This window comes from Procambarus clarkii, chromosome 82 (assembly GCF_040958095.1).
Source record: "Procambarus clarkii isolate CNS0578487 chromosome 82, FALCON_Pclarkii_2.0, whole genome shotgun sequence".
In the NCBI taxonomy this organism is placed as follows: domain Eukaryota; kingdom Metazoa; phylum Arthropoda; class Malacostraca; order Decapoda; family Cambaridae; genus Procambarus; species Procambarus clarkii.
Genome location: NC_091231.1, coordinates 6,343,261 through 6,363,014, shown reverse-complemented (window position 1 = coordinate 6,363,014; position 19,754 = coordinate 6,343,261). Strand labels below are relative to the sequence as shown.

Genomic DNA, 19,754 nt, shown 5'->3' with positions numbered 1-19,754 from the left:
AATTGCGTAAGTATGTTTTGAAAAGAAGTTTTAACAAAAAATGTTAAACTGTATAATCCCTAGGCCTACATATTAAATTAATTGATTGCAATCAAATATATGAAGGCTAAGCCTATGAATTTTAATTACGGTATGAAAAATCTAACCTGAAGCGTAAATATATTAGGTAGTGTATACTGGTATTTCTTAACATTTCATTACGTCTCTTTGCCCTTGGAGCGCCGAGCCTAACAAAACTCTATGACAAGTTGTGTAATTAATAACGCTAGTGGAGCCTAATGTTTTATATGACAACAGAAAGACAGAAATACATGTGTTATTGTAACCACATTTCAAGGAATGTATCTTATGTGAGAGAAAAGATATGTGAAAGTGAAGGAGACTAGCGAAGTACCACAAAAAAAAAAAAAAAAATATATATATATATATATATATATATATATATATATATATATATATATATATATATATATATATATATATATATATATATATTGGTAGCAGTCTTTCTTGTAAACATATGTTGTTGAATATGACCGAAAGGGTAAGATTAATAATTCTAACACGAATCTTCTCAATATTTCTTACGTTCTTCTTCACTGTCGGGGGTAATTGATAAAGTAACTCTCCAAAATTCATTCTTTTTATTCCTAGTCCCAGACGTTCAATAAACCCCTGAACTATATGTTTAACACATCTCTAACTCTGTCCATAGAGGACAGAAGAAAATGTATATATGATGGTTAGCATTGTAAATGTGTGGCCACGTCTGTGGTAGAAAATAATAATAATAAAAAAACTAGGACTAAAACGGCGACGTTCTCCGCCAGGAACGATCCCCGGACCCTAGAACTACGAATGCCGAGTGCTGTCCACTCAACCGTCAGGCCCCCTAGTGTGTGTGTGTGTATACTCACCTAGTTGTACTCACCTAGTTGTGTCTGCAGGATCGAGCATTGACTCTTGGATCCCGCCTTTCGAGCATCGGTTGTTTACAGCAATGACTCCTGTCCCATTTCCCTATCATACCTAGTTTTAAAATTATGAACAGTATTTGCTTCCACAACCTGTGTGTGTGTGTGTGTGTGTGTGTGTGTGTGTGTGTGTGTGTGTGTGTGTGTGTGTGTGTTGCGCGCGCGCTGCTTTTTACAGTTGCTAAACAAGGCAAATTCTCATATTAATTTACTAGGAAGGGTACCTGGCAGAGCCCGGGTCTCTCTCTCCCTATGTACTACCTGTCAGCCAGAGCATGCACCCTGCAAAGTTTTGTAAGGCTAGTAGCCCCATGCGTCTGGCTGTCCACTTTGCACAAACACACTCTTATACATACTTTTAATTTTATCTTACGCTTTGAAAGAGATATTCAACTGAGCATTTATGGCACGATACTCATGATACTCGCCCATGTGTAGGTAGTGATGTCCCCAGTCTTACTTTCCCTTTCTAATGACATTGTTGTAGTCATATGATGTTTACATTTCCATAAAGGCAGCCACAAAATGGCATGGCACCTAACTGCCAGTCATCACGTGGTTGAGACGTACTGTAGAAACACACGCATCCAGCTCCAGCTGTTGCCGGAGCGCGCGTCGTCGTCAGCGCTCGCCCAAGACTCTAAACCACGGACTGGGTGTGTAGGGAAGGCGCGCGGCCTCAGAGAAACCTGACCCATCTCTTGCATCCATTGTACACTGCCCACTGCTTACTATTAGTGCTTACCTGTCAGTGACTACGGGCGAGTGAGATCTAGCCCCGCATAATAGCCGTTTATACCTTGTGCGCTAATTACCTCTCTCAACATTGTTTTCCTCATATTTGTTCTTCAAGCTGTGAATGGAATCTGCTTCAACAGCCTCTTCCTTCAGTGCGGTCCACTTGCTGACACCCATAACGGGAACGAGAACTTTTATACTTCTTTGATTCAACTGCGTGTCCAGCTTCCACTTATGTTCCTTTGTCCTATCTCTCTTTAATTTAAATAGGCTTTCTTTGTGCACTAATTTATTCCTCTCGGGATCTTTTATGTCGTGATCATTTCACCCCTGTTTCTTCTCTCTAAGGTTGTGAGGGTGAGTTCCCTCAACCTTAGCTATCCTCAGCTATGAGGACAGAACCTGTCCTCATAGCTGAGGCTTCTCAATTCTAGTACTAATTTAGTTGCAAACCTCTGATCTTTCTTAAGTTTCTCACGCTTCACAAGGTGTAGGTGCCATGTTGGTGCTGCATACACAAGTAATGGTCTCACATTGGCAGAGTGTATGGACTTGAAAGCTTCCTTGTTTAGGTACTTAAATGGCGTTCTTATGTTTGCTAACCACATGCTGCTGATGTTATTCTGGTCACGTGAGCTTCTGGCGTTAGTGTTGGAATTATGTCTGCTCCCGGGTCCTTTTCTCGTGTTGTTCCTGGTAAATCCCTTTCCTTTATGGTATAGTTAAATACAAGTCTCCTCTTTTCCTTACCCATTTTCATTAATTACTTTTCACTTACTTGGATTGAATAACGCCTGAAGTTTGTCAATTAGGTCTTCTTGTAGCACCCTTTAGTCCTCTTTAGTTCTTACCTAACCTTGCGGTCACCTTGTGATGGTTCCGAGGATCAAAGTCCCTGCGACCTGGTCTCGGAACCAAGCCTCTTGGTTCGTGGTTAGTCAACCAGGATGGTGGACGTAGCTGCTCGTAGTCTAACTTATGAATCACTGCCCGGTTGATCAGGTATCTTTTAGAGATGTTTATTAATTTATCACTTAAACACCGTGAGAAGTTGGCCAGTAATGCCCCTTATGTTTAGAGGAAGAGTGTTGAAGTCTTGAGCTATTGATGATTTTTTTTGCATACCTACTGCACCTTTGCTCTTCAACTGGGCTCTTACACTTTCTGTTATGCCTCAAGTTCTCGTGTCGGAGTTACTTCCGTGCGCAGATTTGGAACTATTCACAATAATATTTTTCGGCGTATATTATTATATACATCTCTCGCCTGCACTCTAGAGAATACAGACTTAAAACATTTTAAGCGGTCCAAATAATTTACACGTTTTATTGAGTGGATTCGGCAAGTAAAAGGCCTTTGCACGTTCTCCAAGCCAACAATTCCGCCAGCTTTAAGTGGAGCTGTTAGTGTGCAACAGTATTCCACTCTAGAGAACACTAGTGTCGTAAAAAGATCCATTACTGGTCTGGAATTTTTTGTTTGAAAGGTTCTTGTTATACAGTTCTATCCTCAATGTTGTGACAGTTATTTTATTGTGTTCTTTAAAAGTAAGATCTTCCGTTAGGATCACAACAAAATTTTTTATATTGCTTTTTTTGGGGTTATAAGGGGATCTGACATATATGGATATCAGTTTTATATTTTCGTTTTTACCATAACGCAGAAGCTGGAACTTTTCTTCATTAATTAATGTTATTTCGTGAAGCATTTGTTTGGATTATATTGAATTATCGATCTTCAATTATCGATCACTGAAGATCGATAATTATATATAACAGTACAATTCTGTTAAATGAAAACAGAATCTTACTGGATCTTGATATTTTACTCATTTATTTGATGTCATCTGTGAAAGTTTCACGTCCCTTGTACAAGGGCCCAATGCTAGATGTTTTTGTTCTGGATTTTTGCATAGAATAAAAAGTATTTTGGGTTCCTCTGTATTTCATTTATGGCCTTTTGCACTCTCTGGCTCTTCTGCTGCGTATATGATTCTTGTAGCTATAAATCAATCGTTTCTATTCTCTCTCTACATAGCCCTCCTTGGTTTTTGGGCAGAGTGGTGTTTGAGTTGGGCTGCTATAAAAAAAAGTTCCAAGAGCTGAGAAAAGTATGTGCCCCTCATCGTCACTGCTCTTAAATGTAGCCTAACCCTAACCTATCCTATCTTAACGAAATTAAGATTAAATTTACTGCTTTTTATATATATATGGTGCCCGAGGTGTGCGAAATAATATTGATCATGTTGGTACAGGTTTGTGTATGGACTGGTGGGGTAAGTAGTGCATCAGGTCAATTTGTTTGGATGTGTGATAATGATATGATAGACAGAATACTTGGGAGCTACAAGCACTTCGCCCCAAGAGTGTATCACACATCCTGTGTTTACTATATTAACCTGCAATGTAAAATGTGATTTTTTTTACTCTGATTTGTGGATTTGCACTCACTGGATTTGTGTGCCCCTTAAGACTTGAAGTTGGAGGGTAGAAATAGCCTAAGCTACTCTATCCCTTTGAGATGTATTTTATTGTCTCAATAAACGTGTTTGAACGTGACTGGTGGGGAAGAGGAGGTTGTGGTCTCTTGGCTTATGGTCCAGGATGGAATAGTTAACTCCTACGATGGGGGGACGAGAGGGGGGGGGGGGTATCAGAGATTTTTGCAGGGACTAGGCTAGCCCGTTCGTATGTTAATTCCATGAAGCGTTGAGTATTTAGTGAACCAGCTGATTGAACTGTTTGGCCTATATTGACAGTCTTACCTAGCTGCTAAAACCGATCACTTTCCAAACTACCAAAAGAACATATTAATCCCAAAAATATATGACTTGCCATCTGTTTGAGGTGCAGGTCTTCAACGACACCAACATACTCACTTTCCTCATGGCCTCCGCCCTCGACGCCGTCTGCTACAGTGTGGTGTCTGCAGGTCTTGACCAGTGCCAGCCCGTGCCAATCTCTGCCAGCGGGGTCACACGGGCCAGCGGGGGTCACACGGACCAGCGGAGGTCACGGCGGAGCATCAACAGGTATCCTGACCCCTCAAATTTCACAAACTTTTTCTTCAGAAATATATCCGAGCAGTATAGATTTTAACCCATACACTTGTCGAGAATGTCAGTTCTTTGTTCCTCGGCGTCTCTTAAAATGTTTTCTTGCACTCACAGATGTCTAGAATCCTGCCTCCTTGTATCCGTGCAAGATTCACGTCTACTGTATTCTGAGCGATTTATGAGGTAACTATTGTATCAGGGATTAAACGCTTTCGGAATTGGATGCTCTCACAGAGTCTACCTCAGTGCTTCCCTAAAATACAGCACACTTTATTATAAGCTATAGTTCTTAAATATTGTACATAGACAGAGGGAGGGAGAGGGAAAGGGATAAGGGTAGCCCCTTAAATACCGAAACAGCATATTAAGGTAAGGAAGGGCAGGGTAATTATCAGGAGAGCACGTCATGTCATGCTGAATGACTATCTCGTTCATTAACTATGGACTCTTCCATATTAAATTTATATATTATATACACTGTATGTACCTCTTCACATCAAAGTACATAGGGTTCTATAACACTTTTGGTGTGCATATAATACATTAATCTTACTTCACTGTATAGTTGTCTTTGAATTAGTACTGATAAAGATGGACAAGTTAGTTCTTTCCGCGGAAGACACTAACACGAATCACGTTTATGTAAAATATATTGAGCTTGTAAATGGAATTAAATTCATTTGTGGTTGAGAGGTTAATAACTAAGTACTATTTGTAGTAGAACAAATCTCTATCCTAGTCTATGCAGGACAGGAGAAAATATATATATTCTGGTTTGCACATGACAAAGTCTGTGGTGGAAAATGAATAAAAAATTATGGAGGGGGATAGAGGGGGGAAGAAGAGAGATATGGAACACCAAACAACAATAATGTAGCCTAAGAACTAGATCTATCTACCCACAAACGCAGATGTACTTCACTCGGCCACGCTGGGAGGCACACTGACACCTCCACCTTGCTGTTGCAGGCACACTGCTGGCGCCAGGGTGGTCAGGGAGCACGTCGTGCGGCTGGCAGCGCGGGGTAGTGTTGTTGAGCGGTTGGCCTCAAACAACAATATGTACCAGAGACCATGTTATTGTTGTTGTTATAGATTCAGCTACTCGGAACAAGTTCCAAGTAGCACGGGCTATGGTGAGCCCGTTGTGGACTTACCTGGCACAGGAGCGGCTGCTGTGTGACCAGAGACCAGTACGGCCTTAGTTTTGAATACATCAGCGTTGTTCAAACTATATTTTTTTACTACAACTCTCAATAAAAAACTGCATTCTGTATTGCGACCCAGTATGTTTATGTGTATTAAATCAGACAAACTGAATTATGTTCCTTTATTTACTCTTGATACATGATAAATACATATTTAATGATGGAACCTATTCAATTCAATTACACATTTTTATTTTTATGATGAATATAAACAAACAAAACATTTTACATGAAATTCCAGCAAAAAAACATACTATTTTTTTTTTTAGTTTTTATTTAGTGAGGATGTACTTGTTTGTTCGTAAATAGTTTATTGCAACTTGGAACACAGGAAGACAATGTTACACTCATATGTGGTCCTCTGGTGCAGTGTTGAGCTGCTTTCTATCTCTCGTTTTTAATTGAGTTATAAGCAGGAGATTACCGTAACAATGTGGAAAATCCTAGTTCACACAAATTAGTAGTAGTAAAAGGTGATTGTATCAAGATATCCATTTGATTTAAAAGTGAAATCATTCTTTTAACATTAATCCAAAATGACGACAAATCTAATTGCTTACAATCATTCTTTAGAGTAAATAAACGATTAAGATGCAGCAATTCAGCACCAATCGCCTAGCAACAAGCGTACAATCATCTCATAAATTGCAATGAGTAATGAGTGCGAAGGAGATCGTCCATATCAATTGCTTATTTTTTATAGATTTTTTCTGTTTGTCGTGACCCATTTTACTCATTTGCGACCCACTAATGTGTCGGGTGCCGCAGTTTGAAACCCCCCCAGACATACATGTCGACGCTCCGGCCTATAAACAGAATATTTGCCTTGGGAATTAGTATGACTGTGTGTACACTGACTAGGTCTCTCAAGTACCGTACTAAAAGTGACTGAGATTCACTTTGAGATTCATACCGTCACTCTCGGGATATCAAGCAGCGTGACAGCTTGGAGCAGTGTGGTATTGAGCTGCAAATTTATCACCACCTTCTCACCCTTGACACGCGAAAATATCGTCGAAGAATTGTATCTGGACTGAGTTAATTAACCATAAATATACATACATCCGGGACCCAAGAGCTAAAGCTTCACTCCCGTAAGCAAAGCTTGGTGAGCATACACACAGATAGGAGTTATTCATTAATTCATGATTGACTCTATAGATGTCCTGTGGGTGGTGGGGGTAGCCTAGGATCCAGGAAATGGTCCACAATGGTCTTGAAGTTAAACCATTTTCATGTGTGGTGAACTAGTCACGTAAATGTTAATTTGCCAGACAAGATCACGCTTTATACTACGCAATATTCACTTTGTCTTACGTTGGGTGTCACTAGTAGTTGGTTTGGTGTCGAGCTTATAGCCTATCAACCGTGGGAGGGCTATCAAGGCCACCAGAATAGTTTACTGACCAATCACCAAGAATACTTTAGTCGTGAACATAATTCGGGATTAATGTAAACTCTCAGTGTATACACAAATTAGAAGCTGGGATACACCTTTCTGTGTATTGCTTATTGACTGAGGAGCAACGACGCTCCTGGGAACGGATGCGTCATGGAGGGTGAACAGCTGGAGAGGACGAGCTGGTATACAGTTTATCCTTCACTATACCCACGCTGGGAGCCAGTTTTCTTCAACTCTTCTCACGCAAGAGATTCGAACCCTTATGAGGATACGAGCGCTGTAACTTTTCCAACTTTCGCAGGTATACAGTGCGTGCTTGCTTAAAATGTTATGACTTAAATATGTGTTCGTAAAGTACTAAATTGTAACTACTATTCAGCACATTTAATCATATATACACATGTAGCTAAACTAAAACAGATGCCATGCTTGTACTTTTAAAATACAGGATGAAAATATAAAAATAAATTTTTGTTCGCTAGTAGTGGCCGAAGCCTGAGTCCCTGGGGCCTCGAACCTTCACGAGTGCGACTCCGGCAGTGTAGCTGTGGTCGCCGGAGGGTGTGAATGGGGGATGGCTTCCGTCTGTGAGTAATGTCTCTGGTGTTTATGTGAGGATTGTTTAGTTGTTGTTTTTTAAGATTTGCTACTTGGAACAAAAAGTTCCAAGTAGCACGGGCTACTGGTGAGCCCGGAATGGTTCCCCTGTATGTAACTGGCCTGTCTGTGTCTACGGGAAAGTGAGATCAGGTTCTTTATATGTCCCGCCTACTAACCTTGTTGTACCTGTTGCGATATATGATATAAATTTAGAGAGGCAGTCTTTGTCCACCTTGTCTATATTCCTCGGTTAGTGTCTTGTATATTGTGTTCAAAATGGTATCTCGCAGGTACAAAGTGGGGGATGGTGTGGTAGTGGTGTAGTTAGGTAGTGTCGGTATGGTACTAAAATGTGAATGTTTTCCTAGCTCCAACAATGTGAGGATTTAGTATATTATATATATTTTGTATTGTGCGTGCAGGCGATGTCCGTCTCTCGCCTATTCTGCATCTTGGTCATGTCTGGTAAAAATGGTCTCGAGTTGTTGTCAAACGCTGCCTCGTAGAATTTAATATTTTGGTCACGTCTGGTGCAAGTGGCCACCAGCCGTGGTCAAGATGGGAGAGGCATCAGCAACATTTTTAACGTTGGTAGCCTACTGCTGTTTGGTATTTCCTCTCTCGGCGGATTGTTTCGATAATTGCATAATTGGTAGCCTATGCTGACTCTTCTGTCGTGACGGTGAAATTGCTGTTGATGTGAACTTCCCCGTCCCTTTTCTTCCCCGTCGCCCCCCCCCCCACCTCCCGTCCATTCTCTTCCGTCCCTTCTTTTCCCCTTCCCCCCACCTCCCGTCCCTTCTCATCCTCGTCCCCCACCACCTCCCGTCCCTTCTCTTCCCCGTTCCCGCCTTCCACCCCCCCCTGCCTTCCCCTCTTCCCCCCCTGCCTTCCCCTCTTCCCCCCCCTGCCTACCCCTATATACCCGCCCCCCAGTCCCCTCTTCCCTCCCCCCGTCCCTCCCCCCCGTCCGATCCTTCCCCTCCCACACGGTTTTGCAATGTGTTTTATACACATTGCAAAACCGTGAATACATATACAAAATAGCAACCTGTCCTCTTACAAATTACATCGCTTTTCGTTCGTATGCGAACTAAAGTTAAAATTTGATGTAATTCAAAGTGAAATCGGCTCACGAAAATGACGTACTGTCCCGTTTTCTTTTTGGGTCCTCTGGCTTAGGCTGTTAGGTTAGGAGAGGAAACATTCAATTAACGGTTTTCATGACGTTTTTAAACCTTAGAAGTTCTGTCCTGCTAAACCTACAACGAGACCCTTAACTTGCTGTTTTGGAAAACAAAATTCCAAAATTTATTTAAAATTATTTTTCATTTTCAAATTACGGTCATTTTTGGCTGTAGCGCATACGAGCGAAAAGCGACATAATTTGTCCTCGAGATAACTAGGGAGGGGTTGACCAGACCACACACTAGAAGTTGAAGGGACGACGACGTTTCGGCCCGTCCTGGACCATTCTCAAGTCGATTGACACATCGCTTGCATAGGGAGGGGTTTTTGGGTAATTTTTGGGGGCGGGAAAGAAACTGTTGTTTCAGATTCAGCTACTCGGAACAAAAAGTTCAAAGTAGCAGAATTAACAGCTGTTTTGGTCGTGGTTCTAGCTTTCTTGGTAGCGTGAAGGGAAAGTCATTGTAGTTGTGTGCTTATTTCCCGATCATAGAATATTACCCTTATGAAAGTATATAGCCAAGAGTAGGCTTTTTGAAGCAGGTGGTAATGGAATTCTTCCTTCACATTTTCAGGGTCAGGAAGAGGATACGCCCAAGACTGATGATTGGTGACGTCGGTCTTGTTCGCGTGCGGCTGGAGGAGGAGGGTGATGATCGGGCAACAGTTGTTCAGTCAGTGGAGGATGTTCAAACTATGATAGATGTCCAGACAACCTCTGTTCAGCTAATGGAGGTTGTCCAGTCGGTTCATGAAGAGGATAAGCCGATGAACGAAATCACTCTACCATCAAACAATGGAAATCCCCCAGTAATGGACGGTTATCAAGTCATAGTGAATGAGTTTTATCCAATGAGGGACGCTTTGGCTGGTCCTGGCGTGACCCCCGATCCTGGCGTGACCCCCGATCCTGGCGTGACCCCCGATCCTGGCGTGACCCCCGATCCTGGCGTGACCCCCGATCCTGGCGTGACCCCCGATCCTGGCGTGACCCCCGATCCTGGCGTGACCCCCGATCCTGGCGTGACCCCCGATCCTGGCGTGACCCCCGATCCTGGCGTGACCCCCGATCCCGGCGTGACCCGCGATCCCGGCGTGACCCGCGATCCCGGCGTGACCCGCGATCCCGGCGTGACCCGCGATCCCGGCGTGACCCGCGATCCCGGCGTGACCCCGATCCCGGCGTGACCCCCGATCCCGGCGTGACCCGCGATCCCGGCGTGACCCGCGATCCCGGCGTGACCCGCGATCCCGGCGTGACCCGCGATCCCGGCGTGACCCGCGATCCCGGCGTGACCCCCGATCCCGGCGTGACCCGCGATAACGGCGTGACGCCAGATCCTTATTACTTATTGAAGCCAGCCTCGGGCGGGGCTGCCAAGCCAGCCTCGGGCGGGGCTGCCAAGCCAGCCTCGGGCGGGGCTGCCAAGCCAGCCTCGGGCGGGGCTGCCAAGCCAGCCTCGGGCGGGGCTGCCAAGCCAGCCTCGGGCGGGGCTGCCAAGCCAGCCTCGGGCGGGGCTGCCAAGCCAGCCTCGGGCGGGGCTGCCAAGCCAGCCTCGGGCGGGGCTGCCAAGCCAGCCTCGGGCGGGGCTGCCAAGCCAGCCTCGGGCGGGGCTGCCAAGCCAGCCTCGGGCGGGGCTGCCAAGCCAGCCTCGGGCGGGGCTGCCAAGCCAGCCTCGGGCGGGGCTGCCAAGCCAGCCTCGGGCGGGGCTGCCAAGCCAGCCTCGGGCGGGGCTGCCAAGCCAGCCTCGGGCGGGGCTGCCAAGCCAGCCTCGGGCGGGGCTGCCAAGCCAGCCTCGGGCGGGGCTGCCAAGCCAGCCTCGGGCGGGGCTGCCAAGCCAGCCTCGGGCGGGGCTGCCAAGCCAGCCTCGGGCGGGGCTGCCAAGCCAGCCTCGGGCGGGGCTGCCAAGCCAGCCTCGGGCGGGGCTGCCAAGCCAGCCTCGGGCGGGGCTGCCAAGCCAGCCTCGGGCGGGGCTGCCAAGCCAGCCTCGGGCGGGGCTGCCAAGCCAGCCTCGGGCGGGGCTGCCAAGCCAGCCTCGGGCGGGGCTGCCAAGCCAGCCTCGGGCGGGGCTGCCAAGCCAGCCTCGGGCGGGGCTGCCAAGCCAGCCTCGGGCGGGGCTGCCAAGCCAGCCTCGGGCGGGGCTGCCAAGCCAGCCTCGGGCGGGGCTGCCAAGCCAGTCACGGTCGGGGCTGCCAAGCCAGTCACGGTCGGGGCTGCCAAGCCAGTCACGGTCGGGGCTGCCAAGCCAGTCACGGTCGGGGCTGCCAAGCCAGTCACGGTCGGGGCTGCCAAGCCAGCCTCGGGCGGGGCACCCAAGCCAGCCTCGGGCGGGGCACCCAAGCCAGCCTCGGGCGGGGCACCCAAGCCAGCCTCGGGCGGGGCACCCAAGCCAGCCTCGGGCGGGGCACCCAAGCCAGCCTCGGGCGGGGCACCCAAGCCAGCCTCGGGCGGGGCACCCAAGCCAGCCTCGGGCGGGGCTCCCAAGCCAGCCTCGGGCGGGGCATCGCAAGCCAGCCTCGGGCGGGGCACCCAAGCCAGCCTCGGGCGGGGCTCCCAAGCCAGCCTCGGGCGGGGCTCCCAAGCCAGCCTCGGGCGGGGCACCCAAGGCTTCGGTTACATCTGCCCAAATAGTGCTAAACAAACTCGTGTCAGCCATACTCGTCAACGGAGTTGAAGGTAAGTGTGAGAATTATTAAGAAAGTGTTTACTCTATGTACATGACTGAGAAATTATTTAAAAAGTTGTAGAGAATATATTAATACCTTAATATTGTTACATTTCGAACTACTTAAGACGCCTATTTTGATTCTGAACATCATGCACTATATATTTGCAAATTTGTTTAATGTTCTCTCGTATTTCATAGTATAGAATACAAAAATATTTACATTTTAAAACCGGTTACTGGTTAAAAAGATTGATTTAGGAGTTGTTATTAATGGCCAACAGCACCACACTGTTGATTTTAAAGCCTAACTCCTGTGCTTGGTGTCAACAGATAACGTCGTGCGTGTGGTGCTCTCCGACAACAGGCTTCCTTATCTCAGCAAAGCTTGGAGTCTCATGCCTGGACTGCCTCCCAGCCTCATTCATGTGTGCAGCAGTAGAGAGACAACTGTGGGCCAGATAAGCCATGCTGCTCTGCCTTACCTGAAATGCGTTCTTTCTGAAAAGGAAAATCGTGGGAAGCTTCTGGCTGTCGCGGTTGTTTTGGGGCTATATAACTTAATGAAGAAAGACAAGGGCACATCTAGTGTTGAGAGCAGGACGATGCAGGAGCTGAAGAGTCTCAAACGTGGCCTCAAGGGACTCCACACTACCACCTATGTCATGATATATCCTGTACAGCTTTTTGGCAAGGCTACATCTGCGCCGTACTGGAGTGCATGCAAGCATTTGAATAGCATGATTGTGGACCAGAATATCACTTTGCCACTCCCATTCACACCAGAGTTTTGGAATGACATGGCCAATCAGATTAATGTGTGTAGTTTCGCCAAACCAATGATTTTGGCTTATGAACAAACCAAACTGTGGGCCGATGCACATGAATTACATTTTTGAACATATGAGAAGAGCATATAACTCCAGCCCTCGTCCGGAACAGAACACAAACACTTCGGGAAACTGTGAGTGTGAAATCATTTTGGTTTTATTTTAATATCAAATCATTTTAATGAGATATTACTTGATAGAGGAATCGTTATTTGCGAAGGTTAATTGTAGGAGGTAGAACTGATTGGGCACCATCCCATCAGCTCGTTTATGCATCTAGCGGGCATTGTTGAGATCTGGAAAAGAAATATGGTGGATCATAATATAAGGAAAACATGGCTCATTGAAACAAATATTTCGTGAGAGCGATCAGACAGAATAAACAACGTAGAAAGTAATACACCAGTAAGTTTATTCTGTAAGCTAGAGAAACTAAACAGAAGAAAGAATGGGACTTTCCAGACATGGGCGCCGAGAGGTCAGGCGACATACTGCCAGAAGTCAGTGCAAGTCTCGTTAGTCTCGCCCCCCCCCCCCTTGGGCTGTCCACTCTGCCCCCCCTTGGGCTGTCCACTCTGCCCCCCCTTGGGCTGTCCACTCTGCCCCCCCTTGGGCTGTCCACTCTGCCCCCCCTTGGGCTGTCCACTCTGCCCCCCCTTGGGCTGTCCACTCTGCCCCCCCTTGGGCTGTCCACTCTGCCCCCCTTGGGCTGTCCACTCTGCCCCCCCTTGGGCTGTCCACTCTGCCCCCCCTTGGGCTGTCCACTCTGCCCCCCCTTGGGCTGTCCACTCTGCCCCCCTTGGGCTGTCCACTCTGCCCCCCCTTGGGCTGTCCACTCTGCCCCCCCTTGGGCTGTCCACTCTGCCCCCCCTTGGGCTGTCCACTCTGCCCCCCCTTGGGCTGTCCACTCTGCCCCCCCTTGGGCTGTCCACTCTGCCCCCCCTTGGGCTGTCCACTCTGCCCCCCTTGGGCTGTCCACTCTGCCCCCCCTTGGGCTGTCCACTCTGCCCCCCCCCCCTTGGGCTGTCCACTCTGCCCCCCCCCCCTTGGGCTGTCCACTCTGCCCCCCCCCTTGGGCTGTCCACTCTGCCCCCCCCCCCTTGGGCTGTCCACTCTGCCCCCCCCCCTTGGGCTGTCCACTCTGCCCCCCCCCCCCTTGGGCTGTCCACTCTGCCCCCCCTTGGGCTGTCCACTCTGCCCCCCCTTGTGCTGTCCAATCGCCCCCCCCCCCTTGGGCTGTCCACTCGGCCTCAGCTCCCCTACAATGATCTGCTCAACCCTCTGATCTCCTGTCCCTTTGTAATTCCATGGCAGCGGGTTCGAGCAGTATTCTGTAAGAAATGCTCCATCTTCCTGTATGCAACATAAATAATGTTGCACAATTCACCCTGTTGCCATGACAAGCTGCGTCTGTAATCTTTTCGAACAAATGGTTCAAAGATAAGTTTCATGTGTTATTTAGAACATTATCGTTGTCCCATCTCTCTCTTGATTTTGCTAGTGCAAGCATTTCGTCATTACTGGCATTGCGAGATGTTGTGAGTTTTATTTGTGGTATGTTTTATTACAAATGCCTCGGTTGTAGTCCTTTTTATATACCTGAAAAAGACTTAGGACTACGCGAAGACACTATTGTCGCCCAACTGCATTCTTTTGGTCTTTGGGGCAATCTAACCACTATTCCTTCAGAGCTTCCTCTTTTTGTCGAACATTTAAGGTACGACTTAGAACAGCTTTCTTTGCCACATTTCGACGGTATAAAAGTGTTCCCCAGGATAGTGTTTTAAGCACCGCTCTTTGACGTGTTAATCTTAATGATCTCTTCTTCTTTCTTTTGGATGTTCTCAGCGCTCTGTGGGCGGTGTGCTGTCCTGGCGGCAATATCTCCCTCAGCCAGCATAGACGCTAATTTGCAATAGATAATGTGTCATATTGGGATACCAATCATGACTTTAAGTTCTCTGCAACTAAGACTTGTGTTATAATTTGTACTAGGAAGCAGGTCGTTCACTATCCATCCTTATTACCGAGACTCGATTGATGTATTGGGTGAGTGCTAAGCATATGAGGGATGATCTTTGACATACACTTGCCTTGGTAATCCCATATCGCTTACTTCCATTTTGGATACTCTTAAGAGCGTTTCTTCAGCCATGCAACATACCTCATGGGGGGCACATAGGTGAACACACCCATAATTGTGCTACTGCCTTGTTCTGTCTAAACTAGACTATGGCTGGCCTGCATATTAGTTGGCTTCGTCCTGAAACCTTCGTCACTTTCCATTACACAGGGATGCGACTCTGTTCTAGTGCCTTTCATTCTTGTCCAACCCTGACCTGCTATGTGAAATTTGTTGTCCCATCATAACAAGATCACTGCGATCGGTACTACCTTTGATAGTCCCTTCAACACTCCTATTCCAGCTTCTCATTCCTTGACTGCTATCCCTATTGTTAGTCCTATTTCCTCTCCTTTTAGTGCAAGGATGACCTGTTTGCGGATTTTCTAGGTACGCGTCCGCGATGTATCCAGTCAACTTTTTTTTCCCCCTACCTTGCCCCCCATGAAACGTCCTGCTTCTGAAATTTCTGAAATTATAAAGGGCCTTTACCCCACACAGTGAAGGCTTATATCCGCATACAATTATAAAACGCCTTTTCTTTGAGGTTTTTCAATATCATTCCTGCGCTATTGCTCTGTTCACCGGTGGGTCAATCTGCGATGGCATTAGCTACACCTTTGTTTTTCCTGTTCCAACCTATGTATGGTACCTTCTGCATGGATAAACATTTTCGTGGCAAAATGTGTTACAGTTGTGTATGTTCTATCAGTTAGTCTTTATCCGCCCACGTTTATTTGTTATGGTCAATTCACAGTGCTCTTCTGGTTTCTGGAGTTTTTAATGCTTCCCATCTTGTCGTGATTGAAACCCAATACTGGCTACTTCTCATGTTTAGGAAATACAAGACTCAAATTTTGCTGGGTTCCCACCCATAGTGATGTTTCCATAATAAAATTGCAGATGGTCCAATCTCCCAAAAAAGACTTCGTTATTTAGATTTCTTCCAAGAAATTCTTACCGCATTCTTCAACCTTATTTGCTGTTTTAGATTCAACTACTCGGAAGAAAAGTTGCAAGTAGCGCGAGCTATGGTAAGCCCGTAGTGAACTTTCTTTTCGGAACCATTAGAAAGATAGATGGTTGGATAATATTGATAACTGTGTACTATTAAATGTGACCGATTCCTTGTGGTCTTTCTCCTGCCATTGTAACAGGTGGAAAACTCCTGACTTAGACTGTGTATTGGCCACACATGCTGATCCCGTGAGCACTTAATGGACCAAAGACCTGCGACTTATTTTCGGAATTGCATTGTTCCACCGAGTCGCAGACATCTTCGAGGAATGTCCTGATTTTCAAGAGGATCATAATACTCGTTTCTCCAGTGTTCCTTTTTGATTCACTTGTCTCTCGATGAAATCTTGACAAGCCTGTTATGTCTTTTTTTTCTCGTACTGGTACCCAGAATATCTAGGACTCTGACTATTCTACGACGCAGACGGTGGTCTTGGTTCCTTCTTGTGAAAAAATGGCTTACCTGGTAGAGGCAGAAACGGGCGAGGCATCAGTGTTTGTATGTGGCTGCTAAACACTTGCTGTAGGTAGGTCGATACAGATTTATCTGGCTTCAGTACCTGACCAAAGTATATTGAAGAGGAGTGAAACTGTCCTGGATCTAAATTACTGAATTAAATTATTTTGTGAATGCTTGTTTAAAAGCTGAATCTAGCTAGCGGTACTAGTGGCCAGGCATAGATCCATCCAACAAATGCTGGTTCATGACAATAGTTTTTGCATAGTAATATAATAATTTTGCTTCTTATTTCCCGTTTTCTAATTTTCATGAGGTTTGAAGAGGCTTCATCAACAGAACATGAGGGAGCAGTGGAGGAAAAGCTGGCTAATGCTATTAAAAAATATAAGTATAAGAGGGTGTGACTTTTATATATGGCTCTCTACCACTAACTACTTACGGGTAAAAATATAAAAACCTAAGTAAACAAATGGGTAAAAAAATGGAAATATATATAAATGCATTCTATTTTGAGCAAGAGCACTTGCTCTGAAAGAGTTTGAAGAATGAAGAAGAGTTTGCTTCATTCAGATGATGAAGCACGCGTTGACTTGTTTAATTTCTGTTATCTGCAGATACCAATAAAAGTACTTCTATTGGAGTTGCTTCATACGGTGGCGGTATACCAGTGTCTACACGTCAGGGTTGGTCCAGAGGCGTGCTGGGCCCTTGTGGAACAGTAAGCACCACGAATCCTCGTGCTTTGGCGGCGAATGTTAAGCCAAGCGTTTCTCAGCTGTGTGAACCAAAAACAAATGCAGTGCCAAAGATTCCACAGTCTAGTGCTCCCGCGGCAAAGTTGACACTAAACACTCATGGTCCCAATGGTTCTGAACCCGGTGTTCCAGGACAAGATGCTGCTGCAAGAACAGTCAGTCGTTCTAGAAAGCGAAAATCAAGATTCCGTGCTGCAAGATCTAGGAAAAAGTCGAACCTTGTGAATTCTATTATCACAGCGCTGGAATATGCCTCTCAGGGCTCACAACTTAGTGATGTACTGAAAAATATTCCTTCCTCCGTACTGAGCACTATAGATGACAAAAGTTACAACAACATTCAAGAAAAGTACTCTTCTCATATTTACAAGTCACAAGAGATAACTGGGGCTTCAAGCAAGCCTTTGGCTCAAGAAGCAGGATATAATGTGCAGTGTTTGGGTGAAGCTGGTGTTACCCAGGTTACCCATTACCCAGGTGCTGAAGCTGGTGTTACCCAGGTTACCCATTACCCAGGTGCTGAAGCTGGTGTCTCGGTTCAGGATAAGACCTGCTCTCGTGTGGATAACATTCTATATTCTGTGTGTAGCACGCTTCATTATACGACTCGCCACGCGGACGGCCCCGCTCGTATTTTTCATGAGGCTGTGCGTCATATAGGCGGCTGTGCTCGCCATACACAGGGGTCTCACCGCAACACAATTCTTACTCGGAATAGTGACACCTGTTCTAACACTATGGATGGTCTTAACCACAATGTGTATTACCCCAATCACAGAATTGTTGACACTATTCACAGCATGGGTGGTACTACTCACTGTACAGGAAGCACACTTCACGGTACTAGTAGCACTATTCACTGTACAGGCACTACTATTCACAGTATTGACGGCACTCATCACTGTAGAGGCAGCATTATTCACAGTCCGGGGGGTTTTAGCCACAAATTAGGGATTGAGGCTATGGACGCTAATGCCAGTAATCTGAGCTGTCCTAAGAGTACCATCTCTACGCCTTACATAATGCCTCACGGTATATCTGCTAGTGGCTCGTGTCTGTCTTCAGAGAGTCACTCCTGTTTTCCTACAAACAAATATCTTGACAAAGGGAACGGAGATTCATCCCACCCAGCCAGTGACACGTACTTCTGGCGCTTGCATCTCGTCTTCAAGAGGTGTAATGGATATGTCTGGTGGGCCAGCTAGTCTTGGTCAGAAGCGGAAGTTGTCATCTGAAGAGACAATAGTGGAAATTGTTGAAAAGAGATATAGGAAAGTGCAATCATCGTCTCGGTTTGTTCCATCATCGGATTCCTCCACCTGCTGTTCGAATATAGTTAATGTCTTCGCCGATGCCTTGCATGGGTCGAGTGATGTGCGTATAGAGTCGCTGTCCGAGGCTCTGGCTGCTCTGCTGGCCATAGAGCACCACGATGGGCTCTCTTTTTTGCTGGAGAAGGTGCACAAGGAAGAAAGTACTGGCAGAAACGGCCTACTGCGCTGTTCACTGGATGAGATCGCGCTGCTGGGTCAAGCTGGCGAGAAGGCCGCCTACTGGAGCAGCAGAAGTATAGCAGGGCAAGTCAAGAACTTTATGACAGCATCGGCAGCCGCCATACGCAAGAATCTGCAGAGCCTCGTACGTCAGTGACTTGCTTCTTTCAGCGAAGCGCATCGGGGAGAAGCAACGCTCGTTTGTAGTGTACGTAAGAAAATTAATGACAAATCACAGGATTTGTCCATATTTTTAATTTTGTTAACAAATTTCTTCTGGATGACTGTTTAGACATGTTTTATGTACGTAGATTTTCATAAATTTGACAGGAGGTATATTTGCTTAGTATGTGATGTACTAAGTTTAGTATTAAAGTATTCAGAAATAGAACCAACAGTTGTTAAGGCTTATTTTATTACACAGAATGCTTAGTTCTTGTCTAGAATCTAGAATATAAGATGAACTAACTTGCTTACATCAGGTAAAGGGTTTAGGTAAAGTATTAGTTTAATTGGGTTTAGTGCTTTACTTTGATAATTAACTTATCAGTTTGTTAATAAAGCTGTGCAAACAATTGAATTTGATTTAATAAATCCATTAGGACAATATAAATATGTAGTCTACCCAGCGGCTGTGGACCCTGAGGGGGGGGGGGACAACAACCCCCTCTGGTAGGGGGGGACTGAGGTAGAATGGAAGCTTCAGTGCGACTCTCCCTGAATCAACTGGCTTGTCTAGTTAACTAACAACCTAACTTAGACATCGGGTGAAGTTGTGACTGCAAGGTTGTTATCCGTAACGGTCCTGGGATACTATTCAAACCGTTCATTTGTGACCTATGTATACCCCATGGGCTTGTTCGTACCCCGTGTTGGGCCCCCGTGTTGGGAGGGGGAGGGGGGGTGTGTGTGCAGGGCACCAAAGTCCAGTTCAGACTTATTTTATGTCGTCTTAACTTAATGTCGGAACTGAAACTTCTACCAGTAGTAGGAGATCTTACCAATTACACTTTATCAAAAGAAGTTTTATTGAAACTGACCAAAAATTAAAAGTATTTTTTTTCGATAATGTCTTGCTTCAGAATTATCTTTGTGAAAAAGACGAGGAAAGTAACATTCCTGATAAACGATTCCCTTACGACATATCATACTAGTATAGATTCCTGCTTCTGGTGGTGGTGGTAAACATGAATCCAGGCAACAAATTGTAACGAATGAGAAGCTGAATGCCTGGGGTACGTTATTA

The 19,754-nt window shown here is 46.0% G+C and overlaps 4 protein-coding genes across 13 annotated transcripts in view; 2 read left to right on the top strand and 2 right to left on the bottom strand.

Moving 5' to 3' along the window:
* LOC123764355 (astacin-like metalloprotease toxin 2) overlaps positions 1 to 5,821 on the bottom strand; it is a 30,159-nt gene extending 24,338 nt beyond the window's left edge. For 2 of the 9 annotated variants that reach the window (XM_045752025.2, XM_069316006.1), the window contains exons 1-2: positions 5,667 to 5,807; positions 4,591 to 5,020 (exon numbers count right to left, since the gene is read on the bottom strand). In XM_045752025.2, the coding sequence (XP_045607981.2) occupies positions 4,591 to 4,599 (9 nt within the window). In that variant the 5' untranslated portion in view covers positions 4,600 to 5,020; positions 5,667 to 5,807. Of the gene's footprint in view, positions 1 to 4,590; positions 5,021 to 5,666 lie in introns of all 9 variants that reach the window. The other 7 variants (XM_045752027.2, XM_069316004.1, XM_069316003.1 and 4 more) reach the window with 7 other exon arrangements.
* Positions 5,822 to 7,871: 2,050 nt separating this feature from the next.
* Positions 7,872 to 10,528, top strand: LOC138349818 (P30 adhesin-like). Its single transcript, XM_069315701.1, has 2 exons — positions 7,872 to 7,964; positions 9,741 to 10,528. Exons 1-2 carry the CDS (start codon positions 7,945 to 7,947, stop codon positions 10,351 to 10,353), a joined length of 633 nt encoding a protein of 210 aa, XP_069171802.1. The 5' UTR covers positions 7,872 to 7,944; the 3' UTR covers positions 10,354 to 10,528.
* LOC138358303 (uncharacterized) lies at positions 10,511 to 11,982 on the bottom strand. The gene is made up of 2 exons (XM_069316156.1): positions 11,929 to 11,982; positions 10,511 to 11,773 (listed from the first exon to the last, which is right to left on the bottom strand). Exons 1-2 carry the CDS (start codon positions 11,980 to 11,982, stop codon positions 10,511 to 10,513), a joined length of 1,317 nt encoding a protein of 438 aa, XP_069172257.1.
* On the top strand, positions 11,311 to 19,084 carry LOC123764356 (uncharacterized). 2 transcript variants are annotated; one of them, XM_069316001.1, is made up of 4 exons: positions 11,311 to 11,842; positions 12,165 to 12,795; positions 16,875 to 17,492; positions 17,532 to 19,084. In XM_069316001.1, the coding sequence occupies exons 2-4, from the start codon at positions 12,684 to 12,686 to the stop codon at positions 18,218 to 18,220; spliced, it is 1,419 nt and encodes a 472-aa protein (XP_069172102.1). In that variant the 5' UTR covers positions 11,311 to 11,842; positions 12,165 to 12,683; the 3' UTR covers positions 18,221 to 19,084. The 2 variants fall into 2 exon arrangements, with proteins under 2 accessions (XP_069172102.1, XP_045607984.2); XM_045752028.2 differs by having other exon boundaries at positions 11,312 to 11,842; positions 16,875 to 19,084.
* Positions 19,085 to 19,754: the final 670 nt, after the last annotated feature.